The sequence below is a fragment of the Podarcis pityusensis genome (assembly GCF_964106645.2).
Source record: "Podarcis pityusensis genome assembly, chromosome: 18".
Lineage (NCBI taxonomy): Eukaryota > Metazoa > Chordata > Lepidosauria > Squamata > Lacertidae > Podarcis > Podarcis pityusensis.
This window is the reverse complement of record NC_138043.1, coordinates 9,692,477-9,715,192: the sequence shown is the minus strand read 5'-3', so window position 1 is coordinate 9,715,192 and position 22,716 is coordinate 9,692,477. Positions and strand designations below refer to the sequence as shown.

At 50.5% G+C, this 22,716-nt stretch overlaps 2 protein-coding genes across 10 annotated transcripts in view; one reads left to right on the top strand and one right to left on the bottom strand.

The window, feature by feature from the left end:
* CRTC1 (CREB regulated transcription coactivator 1) overlaps positions 1–20,725 on the top strand; it is a 53,332-nt gene extending 32,607 nt beyond the window's left edge. The window contains exons 9-14 of one of the 7 annotated variants that reach the window (XM_080988949.1): positions 2,355–2,491; positions 3,137–3,394; positions 5,939–6,040; positions 10,286–10,372; positions 10,796–10,991; positions 12,262–20,725. In XM_080988949.1, the coding sequence (XP_080845075.1) occupies positions 2,355–2,491; positions 3,137–3,394; positions 5,939–6,040; positions 10,286–10,372; positions 10,796–10,991; positions 12,262–12,473 (992 nt within the window). In that variant the 3' untranslated portion in view covers positions 12,474–20,725. The remainder of the gene's footprint in view (positions 1–2,354; positions 2,492–3,136; positions 3,395–5,938; positions 6,041–10,285; positions 10,373–10,795; positions 10,992–12,261) is intronic. The other 6 variants (XM_080988950.1, XM_080988953.1, XM_080988951.1 and 3 more) reach the window with 6 other exon arrangements.
* Positions 19,790–22,716, bottom strand: part of COMP (cartilage oligomeric matrix protein) — a 39,124-nt gene continuing 36,197 nt past the window's right edge. For all 3 annotated transcript variants that reach the window (XM_080988893.1, XM_080988892.1, XM_080988891.1), the window contains exon 18: positions 19,790–21,839. In XM_080988893.1, the coding sequence (XP_080845019.1) occupies positions 21,790–21,839 (50 nt within the window). In that variant the 3' untranslated portion in view covers positions 19,790–21,789. The remainder of the gene's footprint in view (positions 21,840–22,716) is intronic.

Here is a 22,716-nt window from a genome sequence, read left to right as displayed (position 1 = left end):
AGTTCAGTTTCTTTCTCCTTGTCCCCTCATCACGGCAAACCTACGAAACCCAAACTTTTGGGGTAGAGGGAAGAGAGCCCCTGAGCTCCTTAGAAAGATGGTGATTATGATGATTTGTTTATTACATTTATATACCACCCTTAATCCAAAGATCGCAGGGAGGTTCACAACAGAAAAATAACAAAACAAGAATACGGATCATGCATATGTGGTCGAAACCAAGAATTAAAAAGAAGAAAAGGAGAGAAGCAGTGAGGAAGGGGGGAGAAGACTGGCAAAGACCACATGGTGTGCATATCATGCAAACAGCTCTGAAGAGGGGGCCCAAATCTCAGGAAAGGTGTGTTTTTTTCGTCTCTGGGCAGAAGTACCTTTTTCATACACTGCAAGATAGGAAAGGCCCTTCAACCAATCAGCTATTGGAGGAGTTGGCTAGTCCTTCCAAAACCACCACCACCACTACTACTACTACTACTACTACTGCTAATAATAATAATAATTTATTATTTAAACCCTGCCCATCCGGCCGGGTCTCCCCAGCTAGTCTGGTCGGCTCCCAACAGAGGACTAAAAACTGAATAAAACTTCAAACATTAAAAACTTCCCTAAACAGGGCTGCCTTCAGGTGTTTTCTAAAAGTCAGATAGTTCTTTATTTCCTTGACATCTGATGGGAGGCGTTCCACAGGGCGGGCACCACTTCTGAGAAGGCCCTCTGACTGGTTCCCTGTAGCTTTGCTTCTCTCAGGGAGGGAACCGCCAGAAGGGCCTCGGAGATGGACCTCAGTGTCCGGGCAGAACAAAGGGGGTGGAGATGCTCCTTCAGGTATACTGGGCTGAGGCCTTTTAGGGCTTTAAAGGTCAGTACCAACACTTTGAATTGTGCTCGGAAACGTACTGGGAGCCACTAACGCATGCAAGTTCCAGGACGTTAGGATATAATGGAGTATAACATAGGAGGGAAACCCTGTAGCTCATCTCAGAATGCGTAGGATGCCCTGTCTACACCTGGCACGTTCAGCATGCAGCGGGATGGAAATGAAGCTGCAGCCTCAGATGTAACCTGACTTAGCCCCTCTCCCGCTGCCCAGGGGGTCATCTTGTTTGGGAGTTGAGTTTATTAGGTTGCCAGGACAGCTGAGCATGGTAATAGTTCTCAGTCCATGCGGGTGGAGGGAGATCGTAGAGTTGTTGCCGGTCATTGCAGACCAGGCTTGGGGGAACCTGCTGCCCTCTAGAAGTCGTTGGACTCAGCTCCAGTTGACGTGGATGGTAGCCAAGAGTGATGGGAGTTTCAGTCTTAGAATATCCGTCACTGTAGGCAGTTCTGAAGAAGCTGCCTTATACAGAGCCCATAGAATCGTAGAATGTTAGGAGCTGGAAGGGACCCCAAGGGTCATCCAGCCCAACTTTCTGCAATGCAGAAATCGCAGCTGAAGAACCCCTGACGGATGGCCAGCCAAACCTGCAATGACAGAGTCCATCGCCTTCCGAGGGAGTCCAGATTGTGTATTTTGAAGCGTGTTCAGGGGTTTTTTGTTATTATTATTTTATTTTATTTTATTGGTTTTCACTTATTACATTACAAATGTACCGAAGCCAACACCATTTCCTCCCCTTCTCCCCATACATTTACATTTATATTTCTTCAGTCCATTATATTATTCTTTTCTCCTTCCTCCCACTTCCCTCCACCCCACTCGATTTCCTCCACATTATACAATTTACAATAATCTTTGCATTCTACAGTCTTCTCAAATCGTCTGTATATTCTTATTTTTTTTCCTTACTAATTTTTCTTCCTTCCAGTACTTCACATTTTAATCTAGGCATATTAGCGTATCTTTTTTTGAGCAATATTTTGCCATATATTCATCAAAACATTTCCACTCCTTTTTAAATTTTTGATTCAACTGATTTCTTATTATAGCAGTTAATTTTGACAAAATTAAATATTCATTTCGTTTACAAATCCATTCCTCCTTTGTGGGTATAGTTTGTGACTTCCACCTAGCAGCAATCACTATTCTAGCAGCTGTACTTGCATATAGAAAAATTCTTCCCCCCCCCCCCCGGTGGTATCTCTTCATCTATCAGTCCAAGGAGATATGTCTCTGGTTTCTTTGTTATTGATATTTTCAACATCTCCTTTAGTTCTTCATGTACTACTACCCAAAATTTCTTAATTTCCTCACACCTCCACCACATATGAAATCCAACCTATGTTGGAGATGTGGTGGAGAAATAAGCGTGTTCAGGGTTAGCCTTGCCAGAACTACCCTTTGGCATGGGAACGAGTGACGGGAAGACCCCCGCGGGAGCCCGTGTGCTGACATTTCCCTCCATTTGCCGCAGGGATGACGACGACGCAGGCCTCTTCCCAGCAGCACCGACAGCCACCCACTGGCCCCCTTTCGCTGAACACAGACTCCAGGAGAAACCAGCCCCAGCAGGTCTCCCCCACGCTCTCGCCTCTGTCGCCAATCACTCAGGTACGCAAGGGATGCGATGGGGGTCACTTTTATTGGGAGCATGCTGTGGAGTAGGCGGACGAGGCTTGGGTCTGCGGTTTCCATAATCCAGTGCTAGTTTTGACAGAAAGGCTGGCGCTGAAGAGGGGTGGCAGAAAAGATCTGATGTTGTTCTGAGTTACTGGTGCCAGCAAACTTTGTGGCTGAGTGGGGATTTGAACCCTGGTCTCTCTGGTCCCAGTCCAACACTCCACCCAGTGCACCACCATTGGCTGTCTCATATCCCAGCTCTTGATATCGTAGCCTTGGAATTGTTGAATTGTAGAATGGGAAGGAACCCTGAGAGTCATCTAGACCAACCCCCTGCAATGCAGGAATCTTTGGCCCAACGTGGGGTTCCATGACCCTGAGATTAAGACTCTCAAAGTTTATTAAGTGGCCCAGTGAGACCTCTGGGCACTTTGGAACGTTTTAAACACACAAGCACACATACGTTTGAGCATCACTTATTTCTGCTAGGTGCTGGCTGTTTCCACAGACCACTAGTAGGGACCCCTGCTCTTGGACTGGGTCATCTGAAGGAGAGCGCCCTGGCCTCCCTGCCTGTCCTGTGACCCAGGGGAGGCTGTTCCTCACTGCCCTCTCCTGCCCTGTCCCCCTCCCCAGGCCGTGGCAATGGACGCCCTCTCCCTGGAGCAGCAGCTCCCGCCCTACCCCTTCTTTACCCAGACGAGCGCCCAGCAGCAGCAGCAACAGCAGACCCAGGTCGCCAGCGCTCTCCCGCCCAATGCCTCCCTGATGCAGACGTCCGGCCTGCAGCGAGGGGTGCAGCTGCCCCCGCTCTCCGTCACCGTCCCTTCCACAATCCCACAGTCTCCGCCGGGAAGCCAGACCCAGACCTCCATGGGGATAGACATCAGTTCGGTAAGCTGGACTGGGGAAGGGCTGGGCGGGCAAGGTAGGGAGCCCTGGGGGGTGTGGGTCTAGGTCTGGGTGGGTGTGCACGCGGAGGACTTGCAAGATCTCCTGGGTCATGCAGGAATAGGGCAGCGAGAAGTTGGTGCACAACCACCTTTGCAGAAGTGTTGGTCTGCCATCTACATCGCAGGTGCCTGACCTCTTTAGAACTTGAACTGCTTCTCTGTAGACAAAGCAGATGGCTTCCAAGACCATTTTGGCAGTCACTGCTCCCACTCCCGGGGGCCTCTGGGAAATGAGTTGCTACAGAGATTTCCCCGAAGGGTGCATGTTAGGAGAAAGGACTGCAATTTCAAGGGGTCTGTGTTGGGCGTTCCTAAGCAGGCTTTTAGGTAACAGCTTCAAGGCAGAGGGTAGGCCTGCCTCCCAAGTCCGGCCGTGCGCTCTATCGTTCTGCTCAGGGTGACTTTAGGGGAGCCCTCGAGAGCTGCCAGCGCCCGTATATTTCCTTGCCTTGGCAAAAGGAAATGGGCATGCTGGCTTCTCGGGACATCAGCCTGAGTGGATTATCAGGATGTACAGGAAACTGTCATGCCCTCTATCCCAGGCTTTTGGCTTGATCAAAGGCAGCTTCTCCTGGGGAGCCTCCCACCTCAGCCTCTGCCAACACCAGGCCCTCTCACTGATCTGGAATCCTACAGTTGTGCTAGCTGGGAGGGTGGGGTGGTTTTGGGAGTCGCTACGCAGTGAATGACAAAGGCTGGGTTTAGTTCCCGGCTTCGAGCCTCAGGGTCCTCAGTGGATGGAGGTGTCTCACCTGCCTCACCTGAGCTTCCCACTGAGTCTCCACTTACCATAGAGGATGCAGGAGCAGCTTTGCTAAGGTTTGAGCTCGCAGCCTTCCCCTTCTGCCCCCTTTCTGTCTTCTCCAAACTCCTCTTCACGCATTGGAGCGGTTGGCAGAAGCGTTTGCTCTTTTTAGTGTTACGAAGCAGAGCTTGTGTATGTGTGGCTTTTCTTTCTTCTTTAAAGGCAGGGGACCAGAAAATTCTGCAGCCTTTCTAAACGACGCCAACTTCTTGACACCCTGCTTCTGAATTGGCTAGGGGTCCTCCCCAGCCCCGACCCTCAGGCCTGGGGGTCTACAGGAGGAGAGATTTTCTCTTGTGCTCGGATCCTGCTTGCAGGTTTCGCTTGGGGACATCTGGTTGGCTACAGTGAGAACAGGATGCTGGACTAGATGGGTCACTGGCCTGATCTGGCGGGCTCTTCTTAGGTTCACACCCTGTTCCAAGCAACCCTTTGCACCAATGAGGTCTCTGTGTTTAACGTTTGACACTGAGGTTCCCAGGAAGTCCGAAATCGCACACACACCCTGTCCTTTTTCTCCTGGGATTTCAGTACATGCATTCACACCCAGCAACATCGTTGTTGTTGTTATTATTATTATTATTATTATTATTTATTACATCCCCTGGACAAGGCAGGGGAGAAGCGCCTTGCTGCAAGACAGGAGTGGAGAGTTCACTGAGCACAGATCTCCCCAATTTTAGATGCAGGTGTGATAAAGCGAAAGAAGGGGCTGTGTTCTCCTTGCAAAAGCAGTGTGCCAGCCACACCTCTTAAGCGGGATCCGTGGAGGAGAGGACTTACTGATGGCTACTAGCCATGCTGGCAGGGTTCCCCCTCCATAGTCAGAGGCAGGCCATGCTGCTGAATCCCTGTTGCTAGAAACCGCAGGAGGGGAGACCTGGTGCTCAGACCCTGTTTGAGGATCAGGCCAATGGCCTGATCCAACAAGCTGCTCTTATGTTCATCAGTAGATGGGAGGCGGCGGTGAAATTAAGCCCTGCAGAGATAAATGTATGCATATTTATTCCAGTGTAAATGCATAGAAGTACCTGTGGCTGGGAGAAACTACAGGATGGGAAGGTGGTCTTGTGCTCAGGCCAAAGGGGCCCCACTTAGCCCAGCTTCCTGTACTCACAGTGGCCACCCAGATGCCCCCATGGGAAACCAGCAAGCATGACCTGAGCAGAATGGCAACTCTCCCCACCCGACACGGTGGCTTCTGGTCGGCCCCTGTGAGAACAGGAGGCTGGGCTAGATGGGCTTTTGGCCTGACCCATCGGCAGCGCTCTTCTTTCGTCCATGCGGGTCCTTTCCCTCCAGGAGTTTTGGGGGAAGCCTGACAAGGAAAGGGATGTTTAGAAACCAGCTGTGTCTCCTCAGTGCCTTTCCTGTCATTCTAAGGAGCAGAGGCATTTGGAATACAGCGTATGGTTCCTGGCTGCACCTTGCTCTCCAGGAAGCCGGGGAGGAAGTCCAGAAATGATTGTACCCCCACTTTTTTCTGTCCATGATCTCTCGGGGCATTGTTTAACCGGTACTAGCTGACTCCCTGGGTGTTCATACAAGGGCTTTTCTTCCCTCCCATCTCTCTCCTCTCTCTCTTTCTCTCCACGAAAGAACCCTGTGATTTCATCTGCCTTCTCTCCTCCCCCCTACCCTATTCTCTCTCTCTTTCTCTAACTCTGTGTCCTTCTGTAGGGTTCACTCCAGCAGTACCGCAACAATGCTGGCTCCCCGGCCAACCAGTCTCCCACCTCTCCTGTCTCCAATCAAGCTTTCTCTCCTGGCAGCTCCCCTCAAGTAAGGGACTGACTGCATCTCTGTGTGTGCGCTCTCTCTCTCTCTCTCTCTCTCTCTCTCCAGGCCTTCCACTTCCATACTTCTCAGTGGGTCCGTCTTATTTTCTCTCTCTCCCCAATCCCTCTTAATGTCACATCGTCCAATTTTTAAATATATATCTTTATTTATTGAATTTCTATACCACCCTTCATCTGAGGATCCCGGGGCGGTTTACGATACAAAAACGCAAATACACATAACATAATAACAGACGAAAACAATACCCCCCTCACTTCCAGCTATGTCTAGATGAGTGCTTGCCTGTTTTTAAATAAGGCGTAAAAATAGGGTTTGCACTGAACCTATACAATGCTGCTAGATTCATACTGCTTCAGCTATCGCATAAAATGTAAAGGTAAAGGGACCCCTGACCATTAGATCCAGTTGTGACCGTCTCTGGGGTTGTGGCGCTCATCTCGCTTTATTGGCCAAGGGAACCGGCGTACAGCTTCCGGGTCATGTGGCCAGCATGACTAAGCCGCTTCTGGCAAACCAGAGCAGCGCACGGAAACGCCGTTTACCTTTCCGCCGGAGTGGTACCTATTTATCTACTTGCACTTTAACGTGCTTTCGAACTGCTAGGTTGGCAGGAGCAGGGACCGAACAACGGGAGCTCACCCCGTCGCGGGGATTCGAACCGCCAACCTTCTGATCGGCAAGTCCTAGGCTCTGTGGTTTAACTCACAGCGCCACCCTCGTCCCACCTCAGCTGTCACATAGGTTTTCCTAAATGTGCAGACTGTTTTGATAATCCAAGAGGTTTCCCCCCCGTAATGCACACGCTGATTTATATAAGTGGGTTTGAGATGACATGAGTTGAAAGGTGGCAACTTTCTGCTGTTAAGTTGTAAACAACACACTTCAGGGTACAAGGTGCAGCTTCTGGTTTTCTTCAGTATTGTCCAGCACTGTTTTCTGCACTAAGTACAAATCTTACTCGGCTTCTCAGTGGTCACTGGAAGCGATATTGTATAATAACTATTAATATTATTAGTGCCATGAAGTTCCCGTCCTTTGTCCTACATTAAACACACAGAGACCTACTTTTGAGTAGACGTGTATACAGATGTTTTGGAGTAAAATTCCCAGCTGCCCCGTGATGGCTGGGCTGGAGAGTGCAGGTTCTTTAAAAGAACCCCCCCCCCAAATAAGCATGTTTGCTAGGTTTAAAACAGGCCAAGTAACAAAAAGAGGGGAAAGAATCTCCAGCCCACAGAGGTCTTAATCCATCACACACAGTCCGAGTTCCAAAAGTGAGTTTCAGAAATCCATAGGAGGAAGAGGGTTAGTTACAAAATGTATTGAAAGATCAAAAGAAGAATCAAATTGTGAGACTTAAGTGTACATATAAAGACTTTGTTGTCCCCTGGTACCTTGGAAGATAATCAGACCCAAACGACAAATAGTGGGTTTGGAGGCCTGCTAACACAGCCGGAACGAGTCGGCTAAGTCAGCGCACAGCAAAGACCCGCAGTAGGCGTCATGTTAATTGCCCACATAGCTGACGGCAGCCGGAGCACATGAAACCTTTTAGTACTTTCGTATTCAGGGAAAGCAAAGCACCGCTCGTTCCCAGCTCTCATCCCACAACGTGGGAGCAGTTAAAACAATCAGCAGCAGTTAGAAAGGGCTTTAAAAGGGTGAAGCAGCGTAGAGTGGAAGACCTCAGGCAGTCTTGGGTGCTGCTGTTGCTGCTTCTTGGTGGGAAAATCAGGGGTGGCCAACCTTTCACGCTCTCCACTGTAGAATTGGGACCCTGAGGGTCATCTAGTGCAACCCCCACAATGCAGGAATCGCAACCAAAGCATCCATGATAGAGGGGTCATCCAACCTCTACTTAAAAACCTCCAAGGAAGGAGAACAAGGGAGACTGTTCCACTGTCAAACAGCTCTCACTGTCAAATTTCTTCCTGATGTTGAGTCCGAACCTTCTTTCTTGTAACTTGAAGCCATCAGTGGAACTTCTGTGTGGAGAAAATCAGCTTTCCCCCTCCAGAAGTTCCTGGACTACAGTTCCCATCATCCTCTGCCCATATAGACAACAGCAAGGGGAGGTGGGAGTTGAGGTCCAGCAGTGCCTTGGAGGACCACCACCTTTCCCCCATCCCTACGTTAAATTTAATGTACGGGTCTGGCCACTCTATTCGATAGCCTTGTAAATAAACCGGGGTCGTGTCTAAGCAAGTTTTCCTCTGAGCACGACCTACTGAAATCAGTATCCCCAAGCGAGTCATGCTCATTTGATTTCCCCAGGTCTGCTCTGAGGACGACTGCATGCTGGCTACAGCCCTTGGTTGTTACAGAGGGGAGGAGTAGACTGAGCACCGGCACCTAGCCACATTAGCTATGTGGGGCCTCCCTGCTCAGGCACACTCTACCTCTGAATGCCGCCTGCTGCCGGTGTGGTGGACAGAGCACCAGTGGCTGTCGGCCATCATAGCAAAACGGAACCCTTGTTTGCTGCCACCAAACACCAGGTGGTGGCGACAGGCTGCCATTTCCTTCCTGCCAGGTTTAGGGGGCATCTGTAGAAAGGGCGCCAAGCCATGTGGCCTCGTCCCCCTCTCTCCGCCTGCCTCGATTCAGAAGGCTGAGAAGACTCGGAGCACAGTTTGCAGGGGACAGGTTCATGCAGGAAGAACAAAGCTGTGAGCCAGCCTTATGAGGAAAGGTTCCAGTGTGTGCATTTGTCTTTTTTTCAGTTTTGAGAAAAGACGAGCAACAGGCGATGGGATAGAAGCCTATACAAAATGAGAACGTGGACGGAGAAAACATTTTTCTCCCTCACACAAGGTGCTGGACCTCGTGGGCATTCAAGGAATTTCTGGCCTTCCTTGCCGCAGCGCTCAGCCACTCAGTTAACGAAAGCTAGCAAGCCCCTCTCCCTCTTCGGTTCTGCAGAGAGAGCCTTTGGCTTCTGCAGCCAGCGGAAGAGGCCAGGTCTTGGATCCCAAAGTGCTGAAGCGATGAAAAAAAGCCCTTCCCGTTTAATCACGTCTCCTCTACCCCCCACCTCCCCGGTCTCTGCTGGCAAAGTTATTAAAAACTGCAGTTAAGGATCCTCAAGGGGAGCAATTTTTTTATTTAAAAAATGCATCTGTATCACTTTGCACTGCTGCACAGTTGTAAAATGAGAGTGGTTTCTCATAGACCCGCTGGTGGGGAGGAGGTGGTCGGATTATAATAGCCCAGCAGAGAAAGGTTAGGGCAGAGGGATTCCTGAATTTAGGTTGATAGTGGGGAAGGAGGCTCGCTCGCTGCTGCTCGTCTCGGCTGTTTTTTAAGCGCAGGACCAGGCTTGCAGAATCAACCTGGTTGGATTATTTTTTTTTGCAAAAAAACCTCTTTAGGTCTTTCCTACTTTATAAGAGACCTTGTGAGACCAGGACTCTAGAAGGCAGGGTAAAAGGAACTCGAAAGATTTGCTTTGCTTTGCCGCCTTCATTTTGAAGCAGTTTGGGGAATTGTAGCATTCGGGAGCTTCTCAATCAGGCTTTGCCAAGCTGATCTAATCTGTGCATGACTAGCGTTGGATGGAAATAGTAATAACAGCCGTAGGAGTAGGACTACAAATAAAAATATTATTGGGCCACAACCAAGCGAATCTTACCAGTCTGATGAGCGTTGGATATAATGAGTCATAAGCACAGTGGTAGTAGGAATAAAAATCTTGCTGTCGTTCCAAGTAAACTTCCTAACCAAAGGAGGAGGGGGGCATCTCAGTTGCTGCTGTTTTGGGTAGCACAGCCCCTTATCCTCCCCATTGCTCCACTGGCATGCAGTCATGTTGGTCAGGACAGTTTGCAAACTATCTCATCCATCAGAGCCTTTCTACCCCTCTCCCACCCTCTGGGGCAGACATGCTTCTTCAAACCATGCGCGACCCATTCACTTTTGTCCCCTCTCCCCCTTTCCGGCATGTGTGTTTCTGGCATCGTGGTGGCAGCAGCATAGCCCTCATCTAAGGTGGAAGCCAGGTTACTGTGCCCCCCCAGTCCCATCTCCTCTAGAGCTCTGCTCTTGAATTCATCATTCTGGGGCTGGTTGGTAGTTAGCCGGTGGGGTGGGGTGGGGTGGGGATTTCACCACGCAGCCTTCAATTCAGCATCCTCAAGGGCGGTCTTGGCAGACTGTCTGCTGCCCCCACTCTGGATTTCAGCAAAGGGCTCTTCTCTGCACTGATTCACCTCCTCCTCCTTCTTGCAGCAAACATCTATCCTGGGGAGCGTCTTCGGGGATTCCTGTTACGACCAGCAGATGACGGCCAGGCAGGCAAACGCTTTATCTCATCAGGTGAGAGCACTTTCTGTGACTCCCAAGCACCCCTTGACTGGAGGTTCAAATGGGATTGGTGGTTTCGACTCTTCACCACCCAGAGAAGTTTGGTTCATCGGGCGGCCAGATAAAATATTTGCTAAATTTGTATGCCGCCCTTCGTCCGTAGATCTGGGGGCGGTCCGCAGCGTCAAAATGCTAAATCACAATTTTAGCCATGGTTGCAAAGCGGAACGTAGAATCATAGGATTGTAGACTCGGAGGAAGGGTCCCCAAGGGTCATCTATACCAGCCCATGGTTCAGAGCAGTATGCCCTTGGGATGATGATGATGATGATGATGTATAACTTGTACCCCCACCCATCTGACTGGTGGGTTATGAACCCAGCCGGCTTTTCAGCCCAGCCCAGCAAGGCTCTTTTATTAAGTTCTTACCTCCAGGATTCCTTCCTCCAGCTTGAGCAGTTCAACATGATTGAGAACGCCATCAGCTCCAACAGCCTCTACAGCCCCTGCTCCACCCTCAATTACTCCCAGGCGGCCATGATGGGCCTCACCGGAAGCCACGGGAGCCTCCAGGACGCCCAGCAGCTCAGCTACGCCAGTCACGGGAACATCCCAAACATCATCCTCACAGGTGGGTCCGTGGTGTGGCGCCTGGGGGGCGGGACCGGCTGCGCATCGCCACCCTTTGGACCTTTGCAGCTGCTGAGTTTCTGAACAGCAGCAGCTGGTAGGGCAGAAGGCGGGGAGCCCAATAGCAGGTGGCACTGCGGCCGGCGAGACACGGAGCCCACAAATGATAGTATTCTCCTCCTCTCTGCTGATTTCCTCCTGCAAGGGGCAATCGATCAACCAGTCTTTATGACAGTCAAAGACCAGCTGGCGAAAAGAACAATAAAAACAGGTATAACTGCTTCAGCACCAAGGGGCAGAAGTAGGCAGAGCTGAGAATTTCACATGTGCTTATATGCATTAAAAGCAACACTCCGTCAGCTAAAATATGTGAGCCAGAGTTTAAAATCGGTATTTGTTCGTTGACCATCACTGTCACCATGGCCTGGCCTGGCCTTGTTGCCATAAAACAGAATTTCATGACGGGCCTGGTGACCTCCAAGTCTTGGATTTTACAAGGGGAGACAGTGAGAATCAGGAGGAAGAGGCTGGCAGGCAGGCAGGGCCACCCCCCAGACTGGTTGCAGGTCAGAAGGCGGGCAGACAGAGGCTGGTGGGGCAGTGCCCATTATGCCCTTGCGGAGCAGACTCCATTGTTTCTGGGCCAGACAGTGTAGACCACGGGTCAGCAAACCTTTTCAGCAGGGGGCCATTCCACTGTCCCTCAGAACTTGTAGGGGGCCGGACTATTTTTTTTTAAAAAAAATGAATTCCTATGCCCCACAAATAACCCAGAGATGCATTTTAAATAAAAGGACACATTCTACTCATGTAAAAACACGCTGATTCCTGGACCTTCCGTGGGCCTGATTGAGAAGGCGATTGGGCCGCATCTGGCCCCCGGGCTTTAGTTTGCCCACCCATGGTGCAGACAGTACTGAGCTACATGGACCCAAGGGTCGGACTCGGCACAAGGCGAATTCCTACATTTTCCTTGTTCAGAAAACCATGAGGACTAGAACATAGTTTTTCTAGGAAGAGCTGCAGCTTAGCTACAGGGCTTCACATGCAGATTTCCCCAGGTACAGTCACCTGCAGCATCTTTGGGTGGGGCTGGGAATGTCCCCCACCCTGGGTCTGACTGTCTGAACAGCTTCGTGTGTTGCTAACGCCTGAAGGTTAGCAACCTCCAGGCTTGCCCCAAGGAGTGGGTCAGGTGGAAGAGGAACGGAGGCTGACCCTAACCAAAGGTCTGTCTGTCTTTCTCTCTCCCTCCACCCTGCCACTCCCAGTGACCGGGGAGTCCCCTCCCAGCCTGTCGAAGGACCTGACCAGCTCTCTGGCCGGCGTGGGGGATGTCAGCTTCGACTCTGATTCCCAGTTCCCCCTGGACGAACTCAAAATCGACCCCCTGACCTTGGACGGGCTGCACATGCTCAACGACCCCGACATGGTCCTCGCTGACCCCGCCACAGAGGACACTTTCCGGATGGACCGGCTGTAGGGGAGAGGGGAAGAGTGGGTGCGTCGCCGAGAGTGAGAGAGCGCATGCCAAATTGCAAATAAAAGGTGTACCAAGTCTCGGCACCCGCAGAGGCAGGGACCGGCCCACCTCGGGTCCGTCGCACCTGAGAGCCGGGCTCGTTCCACCCTCACAGAGCAGCTGCCCACCCCCCGTCTCCCCTCCCCCTCCAGAGGCCACTGGTTTGGGAGAGGACCTCTTTATCCACAAGCCCCCCTTGCGCCCTTTCCGTTCCTCTCGCCCTCTGCTTGCCACCAAAGTTCGGTCCTTGTTCTCCTTTGCACTAAATGGTTTCTCCGTGTTTGTTTTTGGGAAGGCAGGGAGTGGGGTGGCAGCAGAGGAGGCTGCTCCCTCTCTTCCTCTCCCCCCCCACCCTGGTGGCTGGGCAAAGCGCTCTGAAAAGGTAAATAGATAGTTCTTATCCCCCCCCCCCACCTCTGTCAAAACTACCGAGTCTCCGGTTTCGGTTACAGAAACAGCCACTTCTGCATGAAGCCGGGAGCTTGGGGGGGGGTGCTGGGGGTTGCGCGACAGACACGTGAAGCCCCACCACCCCTGAGTTCAAAAGCTATGTTGTGGATATTGCTGCTTTCCTTCTGGGAAATGGAGTGGGTGGGGTTTCAATGCAGGAGGTAGTAGGGAGAGTCCGGTGAGCCCTCCAGAATTATTTCCTGAGACAGATGCTTGGCTTTGAAGGATGGGGTGGGGTGCAAATGGTTTGTGATCTCTTGCCCCCCCTTTTTGCTAGCCTTGACTCTCATCCAAAACTCTTGCTGCCTGTTCCCCCGTTTGCCACCTTGCTCAACAGTTGCAGAAACATCTCTTTTGGGGGAGCAACACCGTCCGGGGATTTAGTTGCACGAGCCGCCTAACTCCAAGGACTTTTTTGGCAGGGGGTGGGGGACAGGTAGAGGAAGAGGAGGGGCAACTTTATTTATGTCGCATACTTCTGTTACCTAAAGGAAGGAGCTGCGATTTCCTCTGGGTTGAACGCCTGCGGGATTATTGCTGTCCAGCGTGCAAGTCTCTCTCCCCTCCCCTTTTTGCATGGCAAAGGCAGTTCCCGCCCAGTATTAAAGGAAAATATCTCATGTGCATGATTTGTTATTTTTTAGCAGGGAATAGCGAGGAAAATCCGGTCAGCCTTGGAGGGGCGCCGAGCCAGACTGAGCCCCCAAATGGTTGCTGAGGGTGGCAGAATCAGAGGGGTTCAGTGGGGAATCGTTTAAGGGGACCCCAAGACGTACACACACGTCTCCTGCTTGCAAAGTGGACAGAGATGTTCTCTCCTTTGACGTCTCGAGCGGGAGGCGCTCTTTGGCGTGGGGCAGTTTTTTGGACTGACTCCGTTTGTCACTTTCCGTTGGCAGAATCTCGTGCCAAGTGCCCCTGGGGTGTTTGTGGGTCCCTGAAACAGATGTCTGGAACTCAGAAATCCCCTCGCAGGCATGTTTGTGAGTCCGAATGCTTCAGGCAGGGTCTCCCTGCTCCCCACCCCTCAAACACTTTTCTTTTACAGCATCCCATTCTCCAGGCCAGGTCCCTGGTTTTCTGTGCTGCTGGGGAGGAAGTGAACCTCCCATTTGCCGAAAATGCTAATCTGGTAGCCTCCTGTGGCTCCCTTGGCCTGGCTGGGCGATATCTTAAGTCCTCTGGGCCTTCCTGGCTGGCGCAGCAAAGCTCACCTCCCCGCTGTCCCCTCTTCTGCTCTGAGTTGGCCAGGCAGCGTTCAACTTGAGTCCCTGCCTTGTTGTCCCTCAGGTTCTGGGTTTGAGTCCTGCCATAGCCTTCCCCGAATGCCTCCCCCCGGCGAGTTACAGCTGGGCCTCTGGGCCCCTGCATGTGCCGCTAGGAAGTCCCGTTCCGAGTACATGTCTGCTTACACTCCGCCTGTGCCATCCTTTGTTTTACGACTTTTGCACTAAAACTGTGCTGTCTCCTAGGCGTTCTGTGTGGGCGCTTCGATGCAGTGCTTTCCCCCCAGCCCTTTCAGCTCCCCAGAAGTGGTCTCTCCCATTGTTATATAACCCGTATCAGTATTTTAGCCTCTAGTACTCGCCATGGTCTACCCATTTCAAGGCTGCTCTGGGTCCCTCTCCTGCACGAGGAGGAGTCCCGTCTGCTAAAAAAACCCCAGGAGGTGGTAACTCTCCTTCTCCGAACGGTGAATGCAGGGATCTCGTCCTTTGGCCTCCAGCGATCCTGTCAGAATTCATTGGTCCGACTCTCTGGGATGCCCTTCCCTCAGATCTCAACATGTGCACAGTCCTCTTCAGTCTTTGGCCTGCCGTTTGGGGATGTGGAATTGGAAGACGCATTGCCTGGTTTGGTAAACACACGCAGCTCTCGAACCGGACAGTTTTATAGGGAGATGTACAAATCTCTCCTCCTCCCCTTTTCTAAATTACACATTGTACATAGGAGAGCCTGCGTGCGGATAAACTGTAAGTAGTTTTACAAAAATGGCCTTAATATATATCTCTCTATATATCTATATATCTGTATACACACGTGAAACACAAACACAAAAAAACCCTTTCTGGATTTGTTTGAGGGTCACTGAGGATTAGGGACCATTTGCTTTGGAGGGGCACTGTTTAAATTTCTGGTTTGTGTTTCATTTGTTGCTGTTGCTGGAAACTCTTGTTAAAGATGGCAGGATCGTAGCGCAAGATATTTCGATGTGCTCGGTATCTCTCTTCCCAGCAGGGGGCAGCGTCATTCTTAATTTATCATGTTGAGTATCCAAGCGATGACTTTAGCACAACGGCAAATTATTTCCTCCGTTAATGCACCTTATATTCTGCTTCTTTCTGTTTTTTCATCATGGGGAGGGGGATTTCTATCCTCACCCCCACCCTCAATTCTGTGTTTAAGGCCAGGCACCCGGAGGTTTTGAGATACATGCTGTCTGCATCGAAGCTTGCTTAAAATTGCTTATTTTGAAGGGGGCGGAGCTGAAAGCTCCCCATATCTTTCCTTTTGGGGGATTCTAGCCACCATGATTCTGTTCCAGGGGAGAATGCTTTGTTGCCATCGTTGAGCAGAGAGGATGTCCTGCTTTGTTCAAAAGCGGGAGTGTTGTTCGTTGCTCAGTTAGGGTCAGGTTTAAAAGAGCTGCTCTCTTTTGGTTAGGTGCCTGGCTTGTGTCTGCATGGGCACAGTGGTGCGTTTGTCTTAAGCCGTTCCTTCTGTACTCTCCTTTCCTCCCACCCCTTTACCCTTCCAACAACCCTGTGAGGTAGGTTAGGCCAAGAGATGGCAGCTGGCCCAGGGAATGCCTGCGCTGAGTGGTCATTTTATCCTGGGTCTCTGTGGGCCTTAATCTGACACCAGCCTGGTCCACTATTGCTCTGTGTGTGTGTGCGCCAGCTAATAATACTGTGTAAACGAGACCAGTTTCACCCCTGCAGTGCGGTCTGAGCCCCTGAACTTACATAAGCCGTGCCCTTTCTCCTTATAATTTGGCAAGAAAAAGTTCCCAGTGAGGAACTGAGCGCAGAAGTCAATGTCCCTCCAGTTTCCATCAGGCTCTGCTTGCTCCACAGCACCTCCACTCGAGCAGGCCAGGAGGGGTACTGCGCCTTCTCATCCCAGTGGGAGTCCCAGTGGGACCCACAGAAGCCACTGGTTGCCAGGCAGTACAGGCTTCCATAGCTCAGTTGGTAAGAGCACGAGACTCTGAATCTCAGGGTTGTGGGTTCGAGACCCACGTTGGGCGAAAGGTTCCTGCATTGCAGGGGGATGGGCTAGATGACTCCTTGGGATCCCTTCCAGCTCTACAAGTCTGTGATTCCTAGCAGGAGCTTTGCTGCCAGCCCAAAATATTAGCAAGGCATGTTAGAGCCCTAGAGCTGATCGGGGCCCAATTCTGCAGAGTTCGAGTATCTTTGTAATCAACAAGGGTCTCTTCTGGAAAAACCCCCACGTCACATTCCTTAAAGCAGGATCTTTTCCTTTTAAAATCCCCACCAAATTGTTGGTCTTTGAAAATGGACGTTGGCCCCCAAAAGCCCCTCTTGGCATCAAGTGCCAAATGAATTAAATGACGATGGTGACTGTCGTCCTCATTGTCAGGGCCCTGCTCCATTTCAAGCTGTGTGGAGAAGCGTTCCTGAGCATATGCAGAGTTCCGCTGCCCCCTCCTCCTCTCCCCCTATAACCCCCACGCCCCGATGGACCTGGTCCCGGTTTTCTAAGGGGGGGGGGGTCTCCCCACCTGCTCTTTGGGTGGGCTCTGGCGGCCAGCGGGTGTCAAGAGGCCAGGATGGGTGTCAGAAGCGAGTGCGAGGATGGCAGGCTGTGGGCAGAGAGGCCGGGTGCTGGTGTTTTAAATCCACAGTGCTTTCCGTCAGCTTTGAAAAAGGTCTTGCAAAAGCAGGGGGGAGTATCTTGAGCCAGAGTGAATGACTATATATACATATAGATTGGTGTGTGTGCGCGCGCGCATGTGTAAGCAAACTGAGATGGAAGTGTAAAAAAAGCAAGACTTAAAAGTGGTCAGGGAGCGGGGTACAGATCCACCAACTGGATCAAGCCTAGCCCCCTCTTCCCACAGCAGCCAACCAGACCCCCAGCAAGCAGGGGGCTAATTGTATGGATGTCCTCAGATACAGGATGCTGGGCTTGGTGGTGGTCAGACCCAGCTATGCACAAATTGGGGGCGGGTAGGATAAGACACTCCCCCCCATCCCTGCCAAAAAAGGCCAAATTTGGGGGCGGCTTCTGCCCATTGCATGGCCAGGGAAAACTGAGTCTTGTTATCGCTGTGGCTTTTCTGCATGTTTGCAGGAGTCTTGCTGGGGGCTCCTTGTAAATCTATCTCTGACAGGCAGCAGCAAGAGACTGAGCTGTCCCTTTTTTTAAAAAGAAAAAGGCTACTTCTTTCTCTCCCCCCCCCCCCCTTGTTTTTCTGTGGTGGTCCCATTTCCATCCTTTTTTTCCTGCCTCCATCCTTTCAAGGCAGCCATCTTCCCCCACCCTTTTTTTTCTTAGGTAGAATTCCTCTCCGGAAGAGGACTACCTACATACTACACCCATGGCTTTTGAAAAAAGAAAGAAAGAAAGAAAGAAGGCACTTTGATTTTTATTATTTTTAATTAAAAAAATTCCCTTGTCACTGTGAAAACATCTGTGAAAGAGCAGTTGAATATCTGAGTATGCATTCTTCTTTTTAGGGGGGGGAAATGGGGAACCCAAACAAAAAGTTAAGTGTTTTTGTGTTGTAACTTTTCTTTTTTAATGAACCGGTTTAACCTTTTATTTTCAAAAGAAAACTTTTAGGCTTTGTGCGGAATTCCCATATTGCAATATGTGAATTGGGGGTGGGTGCAGAGGGTTTAAATAACCAACACACTACGTTTATGGAACTTTGGTCGATAATCTTTGTGCTTTTCGTTGTATTTATTATTATTATTTTTTATTTTTAAAAAAAGGGGGGGGGAACAACTTCCTTTCGGGGAGGGGGAGGAGGGCACGGTGCGTGTGTGTATATAAATATATATATATATATATTTTAAAAAGTATATATAAATAAATGTGAGCTTGGCCAGTTTCTACTGTGTTTATAAAGGAAAGGCGTGGCTTTTTGGGGGGGAGGGGAACGCAGGCTGGGGGGGGGGAGAGATGCTTTGAGGCGGCCGCAGCAGCAGCAGCAACAGCTTGGTACTTTCTGCCTTTGGGGTATTGGGTTTTGGTTTTCATCCCCCATTTACATAAGAACCGAAAGCAAAAAAATGTATAATAGCTGTTGGTATCTTAGCATGTGTATTGAAGCAAAGGCTGTCTTGGCTCAATGTCCCCGTTCTCCACCTGCAAGTTGGACGATCTCACGCCTGTGGTTGAGAATTCATTGCCTCTTTTTGCTTTTTGCCTGGTTCCCTTCTCTCCTCTCCTACTCCCCCCCCCCTCCACCCCAAAGCCTTCTCGGTATATCGATAACAATGACAAAATTCCCAGCGTTAATCGTTCTCCTCCTCCCACCAGCCCCAATTTTCAGGTGTGTCAAAAAAACGATGGAAAGCTCACCTTTGGGACAGGGTTGGGGGGGGGGGGAGATGGGCTCTCAGATGCCTTCTCTCCCCCCCCCCCCCCGACACAACTTATATATGTTTGGGAGGCTGGGGAAACCCAGTCGGATGGGCGGGGTTCAAATAATAAAATGATTATCACCATTATTATCAATTGCTGCCACATCCAAACGGTGTTCTGTTACTGTATGGCACGGCTGACCTGAGCCGGACGTGTCTTCTCCTGGCCCAGCCTTCGCCAACCTAGCGCCCCCCCCCCCCAAATGCTGGCCGGGGTGGGCAGGCAGGTTTTTGGAGGCTGGGGCTGGGTGCGCAGTAGAAGCTTCTCTGAAAAAAAGCACCAGCAGAGCTTTAAAACGTAACTGGGCAGATCAGCAGAGGCTTAATGCTCTCCCTGACCCCCCCCTTCCCAAAAATGAATGGGTCAACATACTTCTCCCCATAACCCCTCCACCCTTTTGCAAGTGTGTGTGATTGGGGAGGGAGGATGTGAAGTTTGGCATGTCCCCCACTTTAAAAATCCCACGAACAGCAAGTAGGATTCAATTGAATTCAGTGCAAATAAACACTACTTGCTGAAATAAAAGGAGGGAGGGTTGTTTTAGGGTTTGTCTGTTTTTGCCAAATTGGGCGGGAGGATTAAGTGTTTTGTGGGGGGTCGTGGTGCACCCCTCCCCCAGGTCTGGGGATACCTGTAAGTTCTAGATTACAGTTCTGTTAGTTTCATAAGCCTTCATTTGCAGCTGATAGTTTTTAGAAAGACCACAGGGACTAGCTGCATCATTTATATATATTTTTTGTTTAAAAGAGAAATGGCGGTATCAGGAATCCCTACTAAAAGCCATTATCCTTGGAGTGGGGAAGATCTACAACCGTCTTGATGACGCGGCACCTGTGTTTCACTTCGGGAAACCCTAACCGACCAGCGCATAGAAATCAGCCCTTTTGCAGAAGCCGCTCAAAACTCTCTGTGCCAGGAGAGGGAACGGCTTAATCCCTACTCAAGATCCTTGATTTGGAGAACACTTAGCTAAGGCCCGGCTTGCAAATGCAGCCGCTTGTCGTGTGGCGCATCTCTTTGGTTGCCCTGCCATACGCAACAGAAACACCAGGATTAATTCTGCAAGCTTTTGCAGGTTGCATCTGCTGTTGGCCATACTCCGAGTAGTCCTATTGAAACAGACGGATGTGGCCAAACGGGTCTGGTGGATCTGCTCTGAGCAGAACTTAATTGAGCTGCAAACCTAACATCACTTTCTTTTTTTGGGGGGGTAGGGGGGATAAGACCATGCCTAGACGTTATTTCCCCCTTCGATCCTAACTAGTTCCTAACTCTATATGGGCATGAGCAGTTGCACATTAAACGTAATTATCCATATTATAATAACCATATTGCTAGAGACATCCAGAACATTAACGCAACTTAGCAAGTAAACAAAATGTGCTTAGTTCTAGCTGTTAGTCGGGTGGTAGCTTTTCAATACATGGCTTTCTTTTGGGGGCAGGGAGGAAATTTAATTTTTCTCTCCCCCCCCCCCCAATTTCCTTTGGGGCACCTGAAAGTGTAAAAGAACACCAAGGGAAATGTGGGTTTTCTCTGAATAAGGTAGATTCAGCTGTGTGTGGCAGCTTTCCTTACAGACAGGCAGCTAAAAAACAGTAACACAAAAATCATATTTTGGGGGGGGGGGGAGGCGGATTAAAAGGGTGGGAAGGGAACAGTCTTTTGTTTTCTGTATTTTTGGACCGTGTAACATCCTGTTCTTTATAGTTTTTTTTTAAAAAAAACAAAAACATGAGGACTAGTGGAATGACTTTACTGATATATGCAAATCCTACCATTGAGTTACAGGTTTTCTTGGGGGGTGGGGAGGGGGGGTACTTGGGGGCAGCAGCAGCACAGGAACTCTGGAGCATAGAAGCTTAATTTATTGTGGCTTTTTTCTTGGCAAAAAAAAAAAAAAAAAAGGAACCCTGAAGGTGGCTTTGTAAGCGTGTGTGTGTTTTTTTCTTCTTTTTGCAAACTTAAGAACATGACAATGATGTGAAAAAGCGGCAAAACTCTGTGTACATTCTTTTTGATCTCTCTTTTTTTGGTTCGTTCGTTTCCTTTTTTTCTTTCTTTCTCTGTGAAGGCTTTTTTTGTCTTTGTAACTTTGCATTATTTGTAAATGAAATGTAATAAAGTTCAGCTGTTTTTCTCTCTGGCTGCTCAGCTCTGCTTTTCTGAATAATTGTTGTTAATTGCAAAGCTGCTTTGCAATGGGTTAAAAAGGGTCTTTTTTGCAAAATGCCTTCCTCTTCCCTAGCCAGACGCAGTTTTGCTTTTTTTGGCTCTCTCCTGGCTTTCAGAGAGCCTGCCCTGCGGGCAGCGTCATAAAACAAAACACAACCTTCTTGTCGTTAAGACAAAGTAATTTAATTCTCCAAATTTTCTATACATACATATTTTTTAAAAAGTGCTTTCTCTGCGTTTCTTCTTATTGCTTCTGAGAAGGTGCGCATTTCATTACCTGCCTTTAATGCGCCAAGGATTCAGGGCCGAGGAATGAGCATGTAACTGGGTTTGGGAGGAAGCCATGCGCCACGTTTACCCAGGGTCACTTGCTCAGACTGGCAGCCGCCCACCAGGCTTCTTGCCACCTGAGCCTTGAGGGGCTGAGGATCGAACCAAAGCAGGGGCACCTCTCTTGCAGGATGCCAGAGCAGGGCAGATTGGATTAGCTCAGCACACATTTCCCTCCCTGTCCAATTTAATTTACATTTCTCAAAATTGGTTACTTGCAAGACTACGACCATTTCTCAAGAGGGACGTCGCACCGCATCACCCCGTTTTTGCATGAATCGCTGATCTGTGCCTGGACAGTGGTTCATGCAGGGATGCAACGGTCAGCCCCACTTTCTTGACATCAGACCCGAACCCCCTACCTAGGGGTGGAGCAGAAGGAAGCAGCCTCCCTCGGCTGGCGAGTGCTTTGGAGTTCTTGGAAAGCTTCTCCTAGCTAGCCTCTCCCCTCCATGTTCTCAAGCGCCTCCGCTGGAACAACTGATTCTCTTCTGCACGGTGCAGAACATTCAGCAGATTCGTGGCCAGTGAGGGATTCCAAGGGGGCTTCCGGTTACTAGGGAAAGGGAGGCGCAGCGATGCCAGAGGGCGGCTGGGCGGCTGCTGCAAGGTGTTGCGGGACTGTCCATAATTCGATATATTGTAAAAAGAGCAGGAAGCAGAGGGGTGAGTATGTGAGTCTCGGGCCAACCCTAAAAGGCGCTTAGTAGTCTTGCTGGTTCCGGTAAGATTCGTAGTCCTCTGGGATCGTGTCTGTGAATGAGAGAACAGGAGGCAGGGATCTTAGAATAGGGTTACCAGACGTCCCTGTTTCCTGGGGACAGTCCCTGGATTTGCGAATAGGTCCCCGGACAAATTCCATCCCTGGAATGTCCCCGGATTTCATCTGAAGTCCCCGGGAAACGTGGCAGCGGCAGTCTCAGCAGCCCGGAGCAGTTGGCTCTGGCTGGCTTCAGGAGCTGCCCGGAAGTCCCCATCTGATGGTGGTGCAGAGGCTCTAAGGTGCAGCTTCTGCCTCCACCTTCCCTGAGCCCAGCAATTCAGCTGGGAAGGGAGGCTTCGTGCTGCCTATTGGAGCAGCCTCCCAACTCCTACTTGCGTTCAAGCAGGAGGGGGCAGGTATCTCTCAGTTAGGCAAAGGGAAGCCTCCCTTCCCAGCTGAGGGATCCCCGTCCCCTCCTTGCGCGCAAGTAGGAGTTGGGCTGGGGCTGCTCTGAAAGGCAAGTGTGAAGCCTCGCTTCCTAGCTGAGGGATCCCTGTCCCCTCCTGCTTGCACGCAAGTAGGAATGGGATTGGGGCTGCTCCGATGGGAAGGGAGGCATCGCGCTGCCCGAGCCTCGTCACCACCGCTGCTCTCGGCCCTCCTTCTCCGCCTTCCATGCCTGACCCACCACGCATTGCTTCCCCACTACCACCACCGAAGAACCAACACCTCAGGGGCTACCCAAGCTCATGGAGAAAGGAGATAGACGCCTCAGAGGAAGGGGAAACGTGGCGGTTGAGGTCAAGGCGGCGGCCGCCCCTCTGCCACTGCCATCGCTGCATCATCAACGTCCCAAACGTGTAGTAATTAATTAAAGTGTCCCCGGATTAATTGGGGAAAATTCAGATAAGCTTATCTTAGAATGGT